General features: G+C 33.1%; 1 protein-coding gene across 1 annotated transcript in view; it reads left to right on the top strand.

Annotated features, from left to right (window-relative positions):
* Positions 1-14,660, top strand: part of LOC143059426 (uncharacterized) — a 59,196-nt gene that overhangs the window by 18,337 nt on the left and 26,199 nt on the right. The window contains exons 9-12 of the mRNA XM_076232917.1: positions 1,319-1,408; positions 4,490-4,551; positions 6,519-6,626; positions 7,213-7,316. Coding sequence (XP_076089032.1) covers positions 1,319-1,408; positions 4,490-4,551; positions 6,519-6,626; positions 7,213-7,316 — 364 coding nt within the window. The remainder of the gene's footprint in view (positions 1-1,318; positions 1,409-4,489; positions 4,552-6,518; positions 6,627-7,212; positions 7,317-14,660) is intronic.

Raw genomic sequence — 14,660 nt, forward strand, 5'->3', positions numbered from 1 at the left:
ATTTTTATTTTTTTAAATGTATTTTTTTTATATGCTTAAATTGCTATTAAGTTGCATGCCTGTTACTTAGTTTGAAACGAATATTTTCAAGGAAGGTAATTTACTTTGACAAATACAGAGATTTTTTGTTTAATCATTGAACAAATACAAATTTTTATTTGTCATAGAACCGTAACAAGAAATTCTGTTGTACCCCAAGTGACTTAAAAACATACGGCAACGTATTTAAAAAGAGTTGTCGTCCGCCAAATTACAGTTGAGTTATCTCTCTTTAATTGTTGTTGACATGAACGACACTTTGCAAATGGCGGATTTCAATCGCTGGTACTTCTCATGTTGTCGGTCGTTTATCGTCTTCCAAATCAGTTATGGTGTTGTCATAGACATTTCATTTTATTCTTTGTAACAAAAAGAAACATTGAACGTAAGTTAATATCTTGGAAAGGGAACCTCCCCTTCGCAGACATGTATTTGTAAACATTCAGTTATAAAAAAAAACTTGTTCGTCAAAGAGCTAAACTGTTGATATTACTTCCTTTTCATATCGCTCTAACCACACCACAACTCAAAACAAGTAGGGTACGACTTAACCTTAAAATATTTTAACGAAAATCGATCTCAAATAGCGGTAATTGTCGTTTGAAGTTCCGAGACGATTTTTTTACGAGCACATGTCAAATTAATCCCGGCCACGAAACTGCTCGCGCTAATAAATCTCCGGCTATACGAACGCGCCAAAAAAAACAATGCCGTACTGAAAGTGTTAAGAGTAATTGCCCTTTATAGTCAATTTTACTAACAATTTTCATAAATTTTGTAACTTTTGTAAATTTATACAAAATATTTTAACTACTGGGCCAAGTTCATTATAGATAGAGATAATTGTAAGCAGTTAGTATGTTCAGAAAAGTAAGATATTCAAACACATCACCATAACCAATTTAAAATGTATGCATGGTGGGGTCAAATAACTAGAGCCTGTGTCGCTCACCTTGGTCTATGTACATTTCATAAACAAAGGTCACAGATGGATTCAAGACAAAAGTATGTTTTGAATATTTAATTTACATGTTCAAGCAATCTTAAATTTACCACCACCCATCAAATTTTAATAAAATTGCCTCTCTCCCCCCCCCCCCCCCCCCCCCCATACAATTAATTCTGGCAAAGCTCTAAGATGAAAGAAGGACGAAAGATACCAGAAGGACAGTCAAACACATAGATTGAAAATAAACTGAAAGAGTCTTGATAAAAGCTTATTTTGTGTATAAAAAAAAATCTGGAAAACAGTCAGTGAATTATAGTTCTTGTTTTGCAGGAAATCTTTGACAGAGTTTGGTGATGCCAATAAAAAGATGGTCAAACTAGGTAACAGAGTCTTGAAAGAAGCTGGGAATATAATAAAAGAGTAAGTGATAACTGAGGTTAAAGGTCAAACTAGATAACAGAGTCTTGAAAGAAGCTGGTAATAAAATAAAAGAGTAAGTGATACAAGGGGTCATAGGTCAAACTAGATAACATAGTCTTGAAAGAAGCTGGTAATATAATAAAAGAGTAAGTGATAACTGGGGTTAAAGATCAAACTAGTGAACAGAGTCTTGAAAGAAGCTGGTAATATAATAAAAGAGAAAGTGATAAATTAACTTGATCAACACATGTATGATGACTACAATATTATTGAAAATTAGACAACACCTACCACAAAAACAGTTTTGATGTGATTTTATCTTAATTTGAATAGAAGAGGTACGGTAATAAATAACCTTCAGTCAGAAAGTTTTTATTTGTATGAGGTCACATTTAGCCATGACACCTTTGCGCCAAAATCATTAATGAAGTTTCGCGAAATTTTATTTTATTTCAAATTTATATATTTTCATGCTCTAACACATTATTTCTGTTTGTAATGCATTAGAATGGGAATAACAGTACTGTAGATGAAGAGTTGCCACCATCAATTTTGATTTGATGGTTGCAAATTTTTGTTTTACTGTCTCCACTACATGTCGCCAGCAAAAACTGCATTTGTGACCGTCAAAGCACCGATTGACAGTGGCAACTCTCCAACTACAGTGTATATAACAGGAGTTAAAGGTCAAACGAAGAATCAGAGTATGTGCTAGATAAATAGAAGAGGCCTTGAAAGGTTTTAGAGAAGGCCTCAAACTGAGTTGTAATGAAACTCCTTTTTAGCTCACCTGGCCTAAAAGGCCATGTGAGCTTTTCTCATCACTTGGCGTCCGTCGTCGTCGTCGTCGTCGTTAACAATTTTTCAAACATCTTCTCCTCTGAAACTACTGAATGGATTTGAATGAAACTTAGCATGATTGTTCCTTAGATTATCCTGCACAAAGTGTGCGCTTCGATTTTTGATCCGTCAAAAAACATGGCCGCCGTTACTTAAAATAGAACATAGGGGTCAAATGCAGTTTTTGGCTTATATCTCAAAAACGAAAGCATTTAGAGCAAATCTGACGGGGTAAAAATGTTCATTAGGTCAAGATCTATCAGCCCTGAAATTTTCAGATGAATCAAACAAACCATTGTTGGGTTGCTGCCACTTAATTGGTAATTTTAAGGAAATTTTGCAGTTTTTGGTCATTATCTTGAATATTATTATAGATAAAGATAAACTGTAAACAGAAAAAATGATCAGCAAAGTAAGATCTACAAATAAGTTAATGTGACCAAAATTGTCAATTGACCCCTTAAGGGGTTATTGTCCTTTAATGACAATTTTTCACAATTTGTTCATCACATTTGCTAACTTTAAAAAATCTTCTCCTCTGAAACTACTGAATGGATTTGGATGAAACTTAGCATGATTGTTCCTTAGATTATCCTGCACAAAGTGTGTGCTTCGATTTTTTATCCGTCAAAAAACATGGCCGCCGTTACTTAAAATAGAACATAGGGGTCAAATGCAGTTTTTGGCTTATATCTCAAAAACGAAAGCATTTAGAGCAAATCTGACATGGGGTAAAAATGTTCATTAGGTCAAGATCTATCAGCCCTGAAATTTTCAGATGAATCAAACAAACCATTGTTGGGTTGCTGCCACGTACTTTATTGGTAATTTTAAGGAAATTTTGCAGTTTTTGGTCATTATCTTGAATATTATTATAGATAAAGATAAACTGTAAACAGCAAAAATGATCAGCAAAGTAAGATCTACAAATAAGTTAATATGACCAAAATTGTCAATTGACCCCTTAAGGGGTTATTGCCCTTTAATGACAATTTTTCACAATTTGTTCATCATATTTGCTAACTTTAAAAAATCTTCTCCTCTAAAACTACTAAACCAAATTCAACCAAACTTCAACTGAATGATCAGTAGGGTGTATAAAATAAAGTTTGTGCTTTATTTTTTATTTCATCAAAAAACATGGCCGTCATGGCTAAAAATAGAACACAGGGTAAAATGCAGTTTTTGGCTTATATCTCAAAAACTCCAGCATTTAGAGCAAATAAGACAAGAAGTTAAAGTATTTATTAGGTCAAGGTCTACCTGTCCTGAAATTTTCAGCCGAATTGGGTAACTGGTTTTTCAGGTATAATGCCCCTGAATTGATGATTTTAAAGAAATTTTGCAGTTTTTGGTTATTATCTTGAATATTATTATAGATACAGATAAACTGTTATTATAGCAAAAATCTTAAGCAAAGTAAGATCTACAAATAAGTCAATTCGACCAAAATTGTCAATTGACCCCTTAAGGAGTTATTGCCCTTTAAAGACTTTTTTCACAATTTGTTCATCATGTTGACTTACTTTTAAAAATCTTCTCCTTTGAAACTGCTGTATCAATTTCAGCCAAACTTAGGCTAAATGAGTTTCAGAGTATCTAGTATAAATTTTATATTTCATTTCCTTGTATGTCAGAAACATAGCTCCTATGGCTAAAATAGAACATAGGAGAAAATGATTTTTTTTTTGCTTTTGAAGAAAATAGGACGATTCAAAGAACATTTAAATAAATTGAAAAGCCAAAATAATAGTTGATGAGAGATTTAACCAAAAAAATTAAGGTGAGCGATTCAGGCTCTTGAGAGCCTCTTGTTTCAAATTGTCTCTTCGTGGAGCGTACTTCATTGAATGAAGATGAATGTGTAATTTAATTCTATAGAATATCTATGTAATATTTTTGTCATACCTATTCCTTATGCCGCCACTTTAAAAAAGTGGAATTATACTGTTTTAGCTATGTCCATCTGTGCCTGTCCATCTTATGAATATTTTTGATTGCATCTTTCTCAGGAACTACATCTTGGATTTCTGAAATTTGGTTTCAGGGTTTTATATAAGTCAGCTTTTACGGTGTGATACAACTTCCTGTGCTGGAAAGGGTCACATCAGTGAGAAGTAGCTCACAGTTTCACTTGTTGTTGACTGCTGGTACATACACAAAGCTCTGTCTGAGTAACTAAAGTTGAATTTTTAATCTGACATTTATTGAAATTCTAACATACTAACATTGTGTTTTCAGGAATGAAACTGAGGCAAAGAAAATGAAATTAAAAGCAAAAGAAAAAATAATCATTTATGATGGTAAGTTTGAGTGTCTGTCTAATTTGAATAACATGAAGAGAAAAAACAAGATTTAAAATGGCAAATGCATTACATCTATGAAAATTGGGAAATATTTAAATAAATAATTTTTCTCCGTATGCACTTAACGTTATAGAAAAGAGTCAAATCTATATATATATATATATCTTAACTGCAGTAATAGTATATATTCTGAGGAATAGCTAACCATATAAGTTTGGATTTTTCTCATTGTACAAGGCTGTATAAAGGTGACTTTTAATTGCTTATATCTATGTCATTTAGTCTCTTATGAATATTGATCTGCTTGGCCTTCATACCACAACTCCTTAAGCATGTTAAGTTTATATTAATACAGAAGATCTGAGAAAGTTTGATCATGACTGATCTCATTTTAAACACACGATATGAAAAAAGGATGTGGTATGATTGCCAATGCAATTACTCTCCACAAGAGACCAAAATGACACAGAAATTAACAACTATAGGTAACTGTACAGCCTTCAACAATGAGCAAAGCCCATACCACATAGTCAGCTATAAAACATCTTAAGTAATTGCAACAGAGTTAGGCATGGTGGGGATTAACATTACATACTGTCTACAAAAATAACAGTAAAGGGGGGCAAATAAGATAATAGAATGATATATATAGTGGTAATGTGATGAAATCTGATATCTATAGTGGTAACATGATGAAATCTGATATCTATAGTGCTAATGTGATGAAATCTGATATCTATAGTGATAACGTGATGAAATCTGATATCTAAAGTGCTAATGTGATGAAATCTGATATCTATAGTGGTAACGTGATGAAATCTTATATCTGTTGTGCTAATGTGATGAAATCTGATATCTATAGTGGTAACATGATGAAATCTGATATCTATAGTGCTAATGTGATGAAATCTGATATCTATAGTGATAATGTGATGAAATCTGATATCTATAGTGGTAACGTGATGAAATCTGATATCTATAGTGGTAACGTGATGAAATCTGATATCTATAGTGGTAACGTGTTGAAATCTGATATCTATAGTGGTAACGTGATGAAATCTGATATCTATAGTGGTAACATGACGAAATCTGATATCTATAGTGGTAACATGATGAAATCTGATATCTATAGTGGTAACATGATGAAATCTGATATCTATAGTTGTAATGAGATGAAATCTGATATCTATAGTGGTAATGTGATGAAATCTTTTCATATGTCTGATTTTTTACTTTAAAAGTCTTAAATTTGAACAAGGTGAACCCAACACCTAAAGTTGAAATAAGCGCTTGGGTAATAGTGGGTTGATTCACAGTTTTCTTTCACTAGGAAGTAATATAAAACGACAATAAAGACAACAACATTGATTAACAGTATTGAAGACCCATTGTTATACCTCGGCTGTTGTATGCTCTATGGTTAGGTTGTTGTCTCTTTGACACATTCCCCATTTCCTTTTTCAATTTTATAAGGTAGAAACCTAGAAGGATGTCTTGGATATGACTTTTTCAATCTCTTTGTTGACACACCCACTATCTCTGAACTCCCATATCATTCTTTTAAGAACAAACATGACAACATATATTTTACATGAACAAATATTTTTTAAATAATTTTAGAAAAGTATTTGTATAAAAAAAAGAGAATGTGGTTTAAATGCCAATGAGAAAACTTTCTAACAGAGACCAAATGTTGTGATTGTTCTCCTTGAAGAATTTCTTCCAGGTAAAAGTGTATCACAGAAGAAAGAAAATTGAAAAAGAATTAAAAAGAAAACTTGATTATTAAAAAAAAACCAAAAACATATTAAATGTCCAGCTGAAGCACATCTCCGGGTGCAGGATTTTCTCCCTGTGTTGAAGACCAATTCCTAGCCTTTAACTGCTTTTTGCTTTTTGATCGGGTTTTTGTCTCTTTGTCACATTCACCATTTCCATTCTCAATTTTATGTTTATTTAAACAGAACATGAGTTAATGCATGATGCAGCAAAATGGGACAGAGCAGTGAAGATGATTATAAATACATTTGAAGATGCTTTGAAATCTACCAGGAATGCTGCTTATAAGTCAAGTAAGTACAGACACATACCTGCCAACTGTCACTATTTGTGGGGGATTTCCCTAATGGAGGCGAGGCTCCCAATTGGAAATTTTGAAATAGCAATTTTGTCACACAATAGGAAACAAAACAATCGATTTTACCATTTTAAAAGCATGGAGAAGCAAAAAAACAACAATAAAATTGAAGGCCCTTCAAAGGTTTTGTAGGACTATGACAAACATCTTGCACGTAAAACCCTGATGGGCATTTTGAAATATTGGCAGGTATGCAGACACTTTCCATCGTTCAACTTACAAACACTTATAATAAAACACAAAAATGTTCACACTTTAAAATTCAATTATTAGCATGCTATTAATTTTCAAAGGTTTGGCAACTTTATTTGATTGACCTCTGCATGTTAAAACTTAAAAACTTTCGCAAATTTATTTTGGGAACCATCAATTTAACAGATAACAAAATCGATTTGTTCACTGACCTAATTTTAGTTTTCTGACCTAAATTTGGTTTTCTGACCTTCATTTGGTTCTCACTTTGTCTTTACTTGAACTGTATATTTTAAAAAAAATTTTTAATGAAAATGTTAATGTTTCAGCATACACAAAAGCACAGAAACAGTTCAGAAACTTAGCTTCAGCTATGTCTAAAAAGATCCAGGATTTGAATGCAAAACAGAGGGAAATTAATGATTTAAAAAAGGTTGGTTTTACTCTTTGTCAGAGAATTAGAAAAATGTTTAATTATGCATACAAATCATATTCATTATGTCATTCATTACTAAATATGGGAAAGCTCTTGCTAAAGTGCATTCCATAAAAGATGGAGTTGTTACTCCTGAAAAGTATAACAGATACGAATGAAGATAAAAACTTTAAAAAGCAAAAATGATTTATAGCAGGACAAGAACAACAAATAATTTTAAGTCAGAAGGTTATTGTTAAACATTTATCTTTTAGACTTTCAACATAAAATCAATTGTCAGTACAGTAGGAGTGTTCTTATGTTGTATTGTTACACCACTGTCAGAGGTTAGAGGGATTGGCCTGCCTTCAAACTATGTCAACCCTACACCATTCTGCGTGTGCCTATCCTAAGTCATGAGACTTTAATATAGTGGTTGTCATTTGTTGCTGTATATTATATTTGTTTTTTCTTTCATTATTTTGTACAGAGATCAGGCTGTTTCAGTTTTATGGTTTAACATGTGTCATTTCAGGGCCTTTTATAACTGTCTATGCGGTATAGGTTTTACTCATTGTTCAAGGCTGTACGGGGACATAATAGTTGTTGATATCTGTGTCATGTGGTGTCTTAATTGCAATCATATCACATCTTCTTATTTATCATCAGGATTATCAGAACACACATTCTGATATCTTATACATATACTAGTATCTGGATACAGATTGTCCTGTAATTGCAATAATAATTCCCACTTCTTGTCTATCCTCAATGATCACAATAATAAATGCATGCAATTATTTCTGAATTAACAATAATACAATGTTTGTGGTACTGTATTCATATAAAAAGAAGATGTGGTATGATCGTCTTTTCATGTATGGTAGCAGTATGTTGCATCATCTTTAATTTGTAGTCTTTCATAAAAAGGTTGGAATAATTCCACCTAGTGATCCTGAACATTGGTTTGAATAAAGTTCAACTTAGATATATAAACTACCATCAAAACGAGGGTTATCTTCACATTGATCTTGAAGATGTCTAACTCAACTTTTTGACTACTTTCTTCAATTTCTAGTTTCGTTATAAAGGAGTAGGTCCAGTAAGGACCGATTTTGGCCTCAAATTTCAGTTTCATCTGACGAAAGATTTTAACCACTTTTTAAACACTTAAGTGTCTATTTCATTTGATTCAATTGGCTAATGTGAAAGATTTTAACTGATTTAGTCATTAAAAACGATCCGATTCAAGCTCAAATATGAATAATCTACCAAATATGCAGAAAAATGTCACTTTTCAGATGGTTTTTGTCATAAATGTAAGCCGCATCCATGTTCATCCTCAACCTTTATATATGTTATGTATTATTATCAAATACAACTTGCATTTCAATATTAAGGATGAACACGAATGCGGCCACTTTCGTTTTACACGAAACCCGTCTAAAATTTAACAAAAATGTTAGAATTGTGAAGATTTCAGTAATTTAGCATGGCTTCATGGTGCTAGTATCCGATATATGTGCATTGTATTGTCAAACACGGCCCATATATATGTAGCAGAAGCATTCTACTGTCCAATAAATAACTTAAAGTTAACATTTTAACAATTTTGTAAAACTGCTATATTTTGGGGCCAATAAGGGGTCTTACTGGACCTACTCCAGGGATGATTCCACTATATAGTTTAGGGCAGCTTAGCGGCCCCTAAATCAGCCAGCGGCCCCCAAAAAATGTACATGAAAATGAATTCCCAATTCAGGAAAATAAAATAAAAATCGATATTTCCGGAAAAGTTTCTGTCACCGATTAAGGCAACTATAATTTTTCATAGTTTGTTGTCAAAACGTTTTAAAATCCGTATAAGAATGCTGTTTACGATCACATTTTATTAACAACGATTTCATACCTGTCAACTCACCCGTTTTTTGCGGGTGACACCCGTTATTTTCACCTCTCACCCGGGAGTTTTTCTTTACCCGGCGGGTCCCGGGAATTTCTAACATTACCCGTTTCACCCGGATTTCTGACCGGAATTGTTTCCGGTATTTAGAAGTAATACGACCTTCGGTTTTATTGGTCTTTTTCAATGTAACCAAAAGTCAAAATGTAGGACTGTTTACCTGAGCTGTGAAATAGCTTCAGGTTTATTCCTGTGGAAAAACTAAAACCACCCAAATAGTAAAGAGGGCCCTTTCAGTTGAAAATAACAAAGTGGTAGTTGAAAACAAGCCAAGATTTTTTGTTTTGTCAAAACTTGCTAAAACATTACTGGTTTTGCCAAACAGCAATGCAGACAGTGAGAGGGCATTTTCTTTAGTAAAGAAAATAGCTACAGAATGTAGGGCTGATCTTAATAAGGATACACTGTGTGCTCTTCTTTCTTGTAAAATGAATACACATTTGCATTGCTATGAACTGAAACCAAGTGCAGTTCTTTTAAAGAATGCCAAGTCTGCTACTATGGAATATAACAATAGTCTGAAATAAACTTGTATACATGTTCTAACTGTTTCATATACATATTGACTATATAAATTATATGTAAACATATTTTTGTTCTTCAATTGAGCCCGCAAAATGTCGTACGCGTTATGACCTGAGATTTTTTTCTCAATGCAGGTCATGACCTGACTTTTCATTTTCAGAGGTTGACAGGTATGCGATTTAATTATGTCAAAATGTGGCAAACAATTTTATCAGTTGAATTCAATTGATTAATATGTTATAGGAGTATTCGATCTTGTAAAAGCAGATCGCCCAGCAGGTTAATAAAAATGGGTGTCAAAGCAGACCTCAGCAGTGAGAAAATTCAAATATTGATATAACATTGATGGATAAAGTTTAATGGGCGCCGATCTCGTAAAAGCAGATCGCCCAGCAGAGCCGATTATATAATATGATGAAAATTTGTTTTGTAAAAGAAATTATTTCCTCAAAAGACAAAAGTTTGAGCATTTTTTGAAAATAATGTTGATGATACACCATTCATGAAATACGATGTCATCATTAAGGAACTATTTCAAAAGTTTTGAAGATGATTCAAATACTTTTAAAGAACACTAGTTCTAATGCAATTTTGATGTAACAATTTTTTTTATTGGCTAAAAGTTGCCGTCAAATCCACAGTTGACCAGGCGTAACTAAGGAGGGACCCGCCATTTTGCATTGATTGAATCAACAAATATTAGATTACTACTATAAAATCGAAAATAAAACAACACCTACCTCGAATTAGTCGTTTTAATGTAATTTTATCCAAATTTGAAGCGTACAGGTAACGTAGTAACCTCCAGTTTGTAAGTTTTAATTTGTATGACGTCACGTTTAGCCATGACGTCTTTGTGCCAGTCATTCATGAAGTTTCGCGGATTTTTTTCTATTTGTCAAATTTAGACATTTTTTCAAGTTTTATCGTATTTTTAGCTCACCTGGCCCGAAGGGCCAAGTGAGCTTTTCTCATCACTTGGCGTCCGGCGTCCGGCGTCCGTCGTCCGTCGTCCGTCGTCCGTTGTCCGTCGTCGTCCGTCGTTAACTTTTACAAAAATCTTCTCCTCTGAAACTACTGGGCTAATTTCAACCAAACTTGGTTACAATCATCATTGGGGTATCTAGTTTAAAAATTGTGTTTTGTGACCCCGCCAACCAACCAAGATGGCCGCCATGGCTAAAAATAGAACATGGGGGTAAAATGCAGTTTTTGGATTATAACTCAAAAACCAAAGCATTTAGAGCAAATCTGACAGGGTAAAATTGTTTATCAGGTCAAGATCTAACTGCCCTGAAATTTTCAGATGAATCGGACAACCCGTTGTTAGGTTGCTGCCCCTGAATTGGTAATTTTAAGAAAATTTTTGCTGTTTTTGGTTATTATCTTGAATATTATTATAGATAGAGATAAACTGTAAATAGAAAAAATGTTAAACAAAGTAAGATTTACAAATAAGTCAACAGGTCCAAAATGGTCAGTTGACCCCTTTAGGAGTTATTGCCCTTTATAGTCAATTTTTAACCATTTTTCGTAAATCTTAGTTATCTTTTACAAAAATCTTCTCCTCTGAAACTACTGGGCCAAATTTAACCAAATATGGCCAAAATCATAATTAGGGTATTTAGTTTAAAAATTGTGTCCGGTGACCCGCACAACAAACCAAGATGGCCGCCATGGCTAAAAATAGAACATAGGGGTAAAATGCAGTTTTTGGCTTATAACTCAAAAACCAAAGCAATTAGAGCAAATCTGACAGGATGAAAGTTGTTTATTAGGTCAAGATCTAACTGTCCTGAAATTTTCAGATGAATCGGACAACCCTTTGTTAGGTTGCTGCCCCTGAATTGGTAATTTTAAGGAAATTTTTGCTATTTTTGGTTATTTTCTTGAATATTATTATAGATAGAGATAAACTGTAAATAGAAAAAATGTTTAGCAAAGTAAGATTTATAAATAAGTCAACAGGTCCAAAATGGTCAGTTGACCCCTTTAGGAGTTATTGTCCTTTATAGTCAATTTTTAACCATTTCTTTCGTAAATCTTAGTTATATTTTACAAAAATCTTCTCCTCTGAAACTACTGGGCCAAATAAAAGCAAACTTGGCCACAATCATCATTGGGGTATCTAGTTTAAAAATTGTGTCCAGTGACCCAGCCAACCAACCAAGATGGCCGCCATGGCTAAAAATAGAACATAGGGGTAAAATGCAGTTTTGGGCTTATAACTTAAAAACCAAAGCATTTAGAGCAAATCTGACAGTGGAAAAAATTGTTTATCAAGTCCAGATCTATCTGCTCTAAAATTTTCAGATGAATTGGACAACTGGTTGTTAGGTTGCTGCCCCTGAATTGGTAATTTTAAGGAAATTTTGCTGTTTTTTGTTATTATCTTGAATACTATTATAGATAGAGATAATCTGTAAACAGCAATAATGTTCAGAAAAGTAAGATTTACAAATAAGTCAACGTGACTGAAATGGTCAATTGACCCCTAAGGAGTTATTGTCCTTTATAGTCAATTTTTTAAAATTTTCATAAAATTTGTAAATTTTTACTAACATTTTCCACTGAAACTACTTGGCCAAGTTCATTATAGATAAAGATAATTGTAAGCAGCAAGAATGTTCAGTAAAGTAAGATGTACAAACACTTCACCATCACCAAAACACAATTTTTCATGAATCTATCTGCGTCCTTTGTTTAATATTCACATATACCAAGGTGAGCGACACAGGCTCTTTAGAGCCTCTAGTTTCTTTTTGTAATGCATTAGAATCTGAATAACAGTACTGTAGTTGAAGAGTTGCCACCGTCAATTTTGACTTGACGGTCGCAAATCTCCGTTTTACTGTCTCCGCTACGCGTCGCCAGTAAAACTGCATTTGCGACCGTCAAATCTACAATTGACGGTGGCAACTCTTCAACTACAGTACTGTTCTTCCTTAATTCAATGCTTTAAATATCTTATCAATTAAGTATATGAACTTTTGTAATTGCTTTTCTGAATTCGAGAATTGACCACTTCAATTTGAAATCCTTTTGAATCAAGGTAAATTTATAGAGATGACCTGCTGTTGAAAAAATACCCAATGAAATTAGAATGATTTTTTTCAGTGGTTTATGTTAGCTGAAATGTATGTTTTTGTAATAGGCCTAGGTAACTATAGCTAAAATAATAGACTAGCGCATCATGTTTAATGATATTCATGTAATAACAGTAGCCCATCCAGAATTATTCAAAATGTTACAACTTACATGAACCTCAGTGTACAGGTTAAACTTAATAATATACATTTTCCGTTTTTTATATAGGAAAATAATGTTATTTCGTCTTAGATTTTGTGCTTAAAAAATTCCCAATTAGAATAAAAATTCCCAATTTGATGTTCAAGGGACCCATTTGAAAACACCTGGAATCATCCCTGTACTCCTTTTGTGTCAAACTTGTTTTGTATTTGTAATGTTTGAATACTAAGAAAATATTTTATTTTGTGTACATGCTAAACAGATGACTTTGTATAGTTGATAATGAAAAGATGGTTAGGGTACAGGTCAGATGTGTATGAATTGAATACAGACTATACAGTATGAGTTTTTCTCATTGTTAAAGGCCGTGCAGTTGCCTTTAATTGCGTACCTCCACTTCATTTATTAGTTTTGGTTGATAATTGTCTCATTGGCAATCATACCACATCTCTTTAAAATTCTATATGTTTATACTGTTACCAGAAGTAAACACTAGAGATTATATATGTACAGACTTTTAATTGCGAAATGAAAAATATCACATTTCAGATTTTATAGACGAAAGCTGTTTGATATGATTTACTATCATCACTATCAATGCTTGTTTCACTAGATACTATCATGATTCCTGTTTCTCTGCTGATGTCTATTGCAGGCAGACATTTGATTCCGTCAGCCTCTGATAGAATTGTCTTGTAGTTTTTACCATCTGGTGATACCACTAGGAGACAATTGGTCCAGCCAGAAACTATATAAACAAATCCATTTTTGTCTACTGTTATTCCTTGTGGAACGACATGGTAACCATCCAACATAAATGTCCAGAGAGTTTCTCCGGTACTTTTATAGCAGCAGACTTTATTTTCCCAAAAGATTGTTCCATAGATATTTCCTTTGAATAGTGCAACTCTATTTGCCTTAACTCCTTCTAAGATTTTATGTGACATATCATTCAGATTTACTAATGTACTTTTCTCCATACTGCTAATGACCAAGATTTGACCATCACTTGTTATTGATAAACAGTTGTGAGAAAGGTTGATTGATTTAAATATTTTATTTTTTTCTACATCCACTAATGCTGTCTGGTTTTGTATTTCTAATGCGACAGCAATTGTATTATTAATTACGAAGCAAGTATCATATGAGTAGCCTGAAAACTCAACTACTTTTCTCATAAACATTCCGTCATTACTGAACATCAGTAGATAACCTTCACCATAGCGGCTATGAAGAGTTAGATATTTACCATCAGGTAATATTCTACAGGCTTGTATTGCAATTTGCTTCATATCTTCTGGAAATGTCAGCTGTCTTAAGAAGGACGGCTTGATTTGTTCAATTGTAGGAGTAGTATGAACTAGATACTGTGCTTGATCTTTTCTTCCTGCCTTAAGTTGAAGAGTAAATGGGCTGGTATTGATATTGACATCTCCAAATGATTTAACATCTTTTAGAATTGATTGAAGTTCAGAAGAGATGGTAAGTTCTAGGTTAACTTCATCCAAATGGCCTCCACTTTTTAAGTCCTCTAAGTATTTTGCTGCTTCAGATGTAGTTTTCTCAATTTCTCTCAGACCAACATACATTTGTAGCTCAGTTGCATATTGTGTCATCTTTGAAAA

This window comes from Mytilus galloprovincialis, chromosome 14, assembly GCF_965363235.1.
Source record: "Mytilus galloprovincialis chromosome 14, xbMytGall1.hap1.1, whole genome shotgun sequence".
NCBI classification, from domain to species: domain Eukaryota; kingdom Metazoa; phylum Mollusca; class Bivalvia; order Mytilida; family Mytilidae; genus Mytilus; species Mytilus galloprovincialis.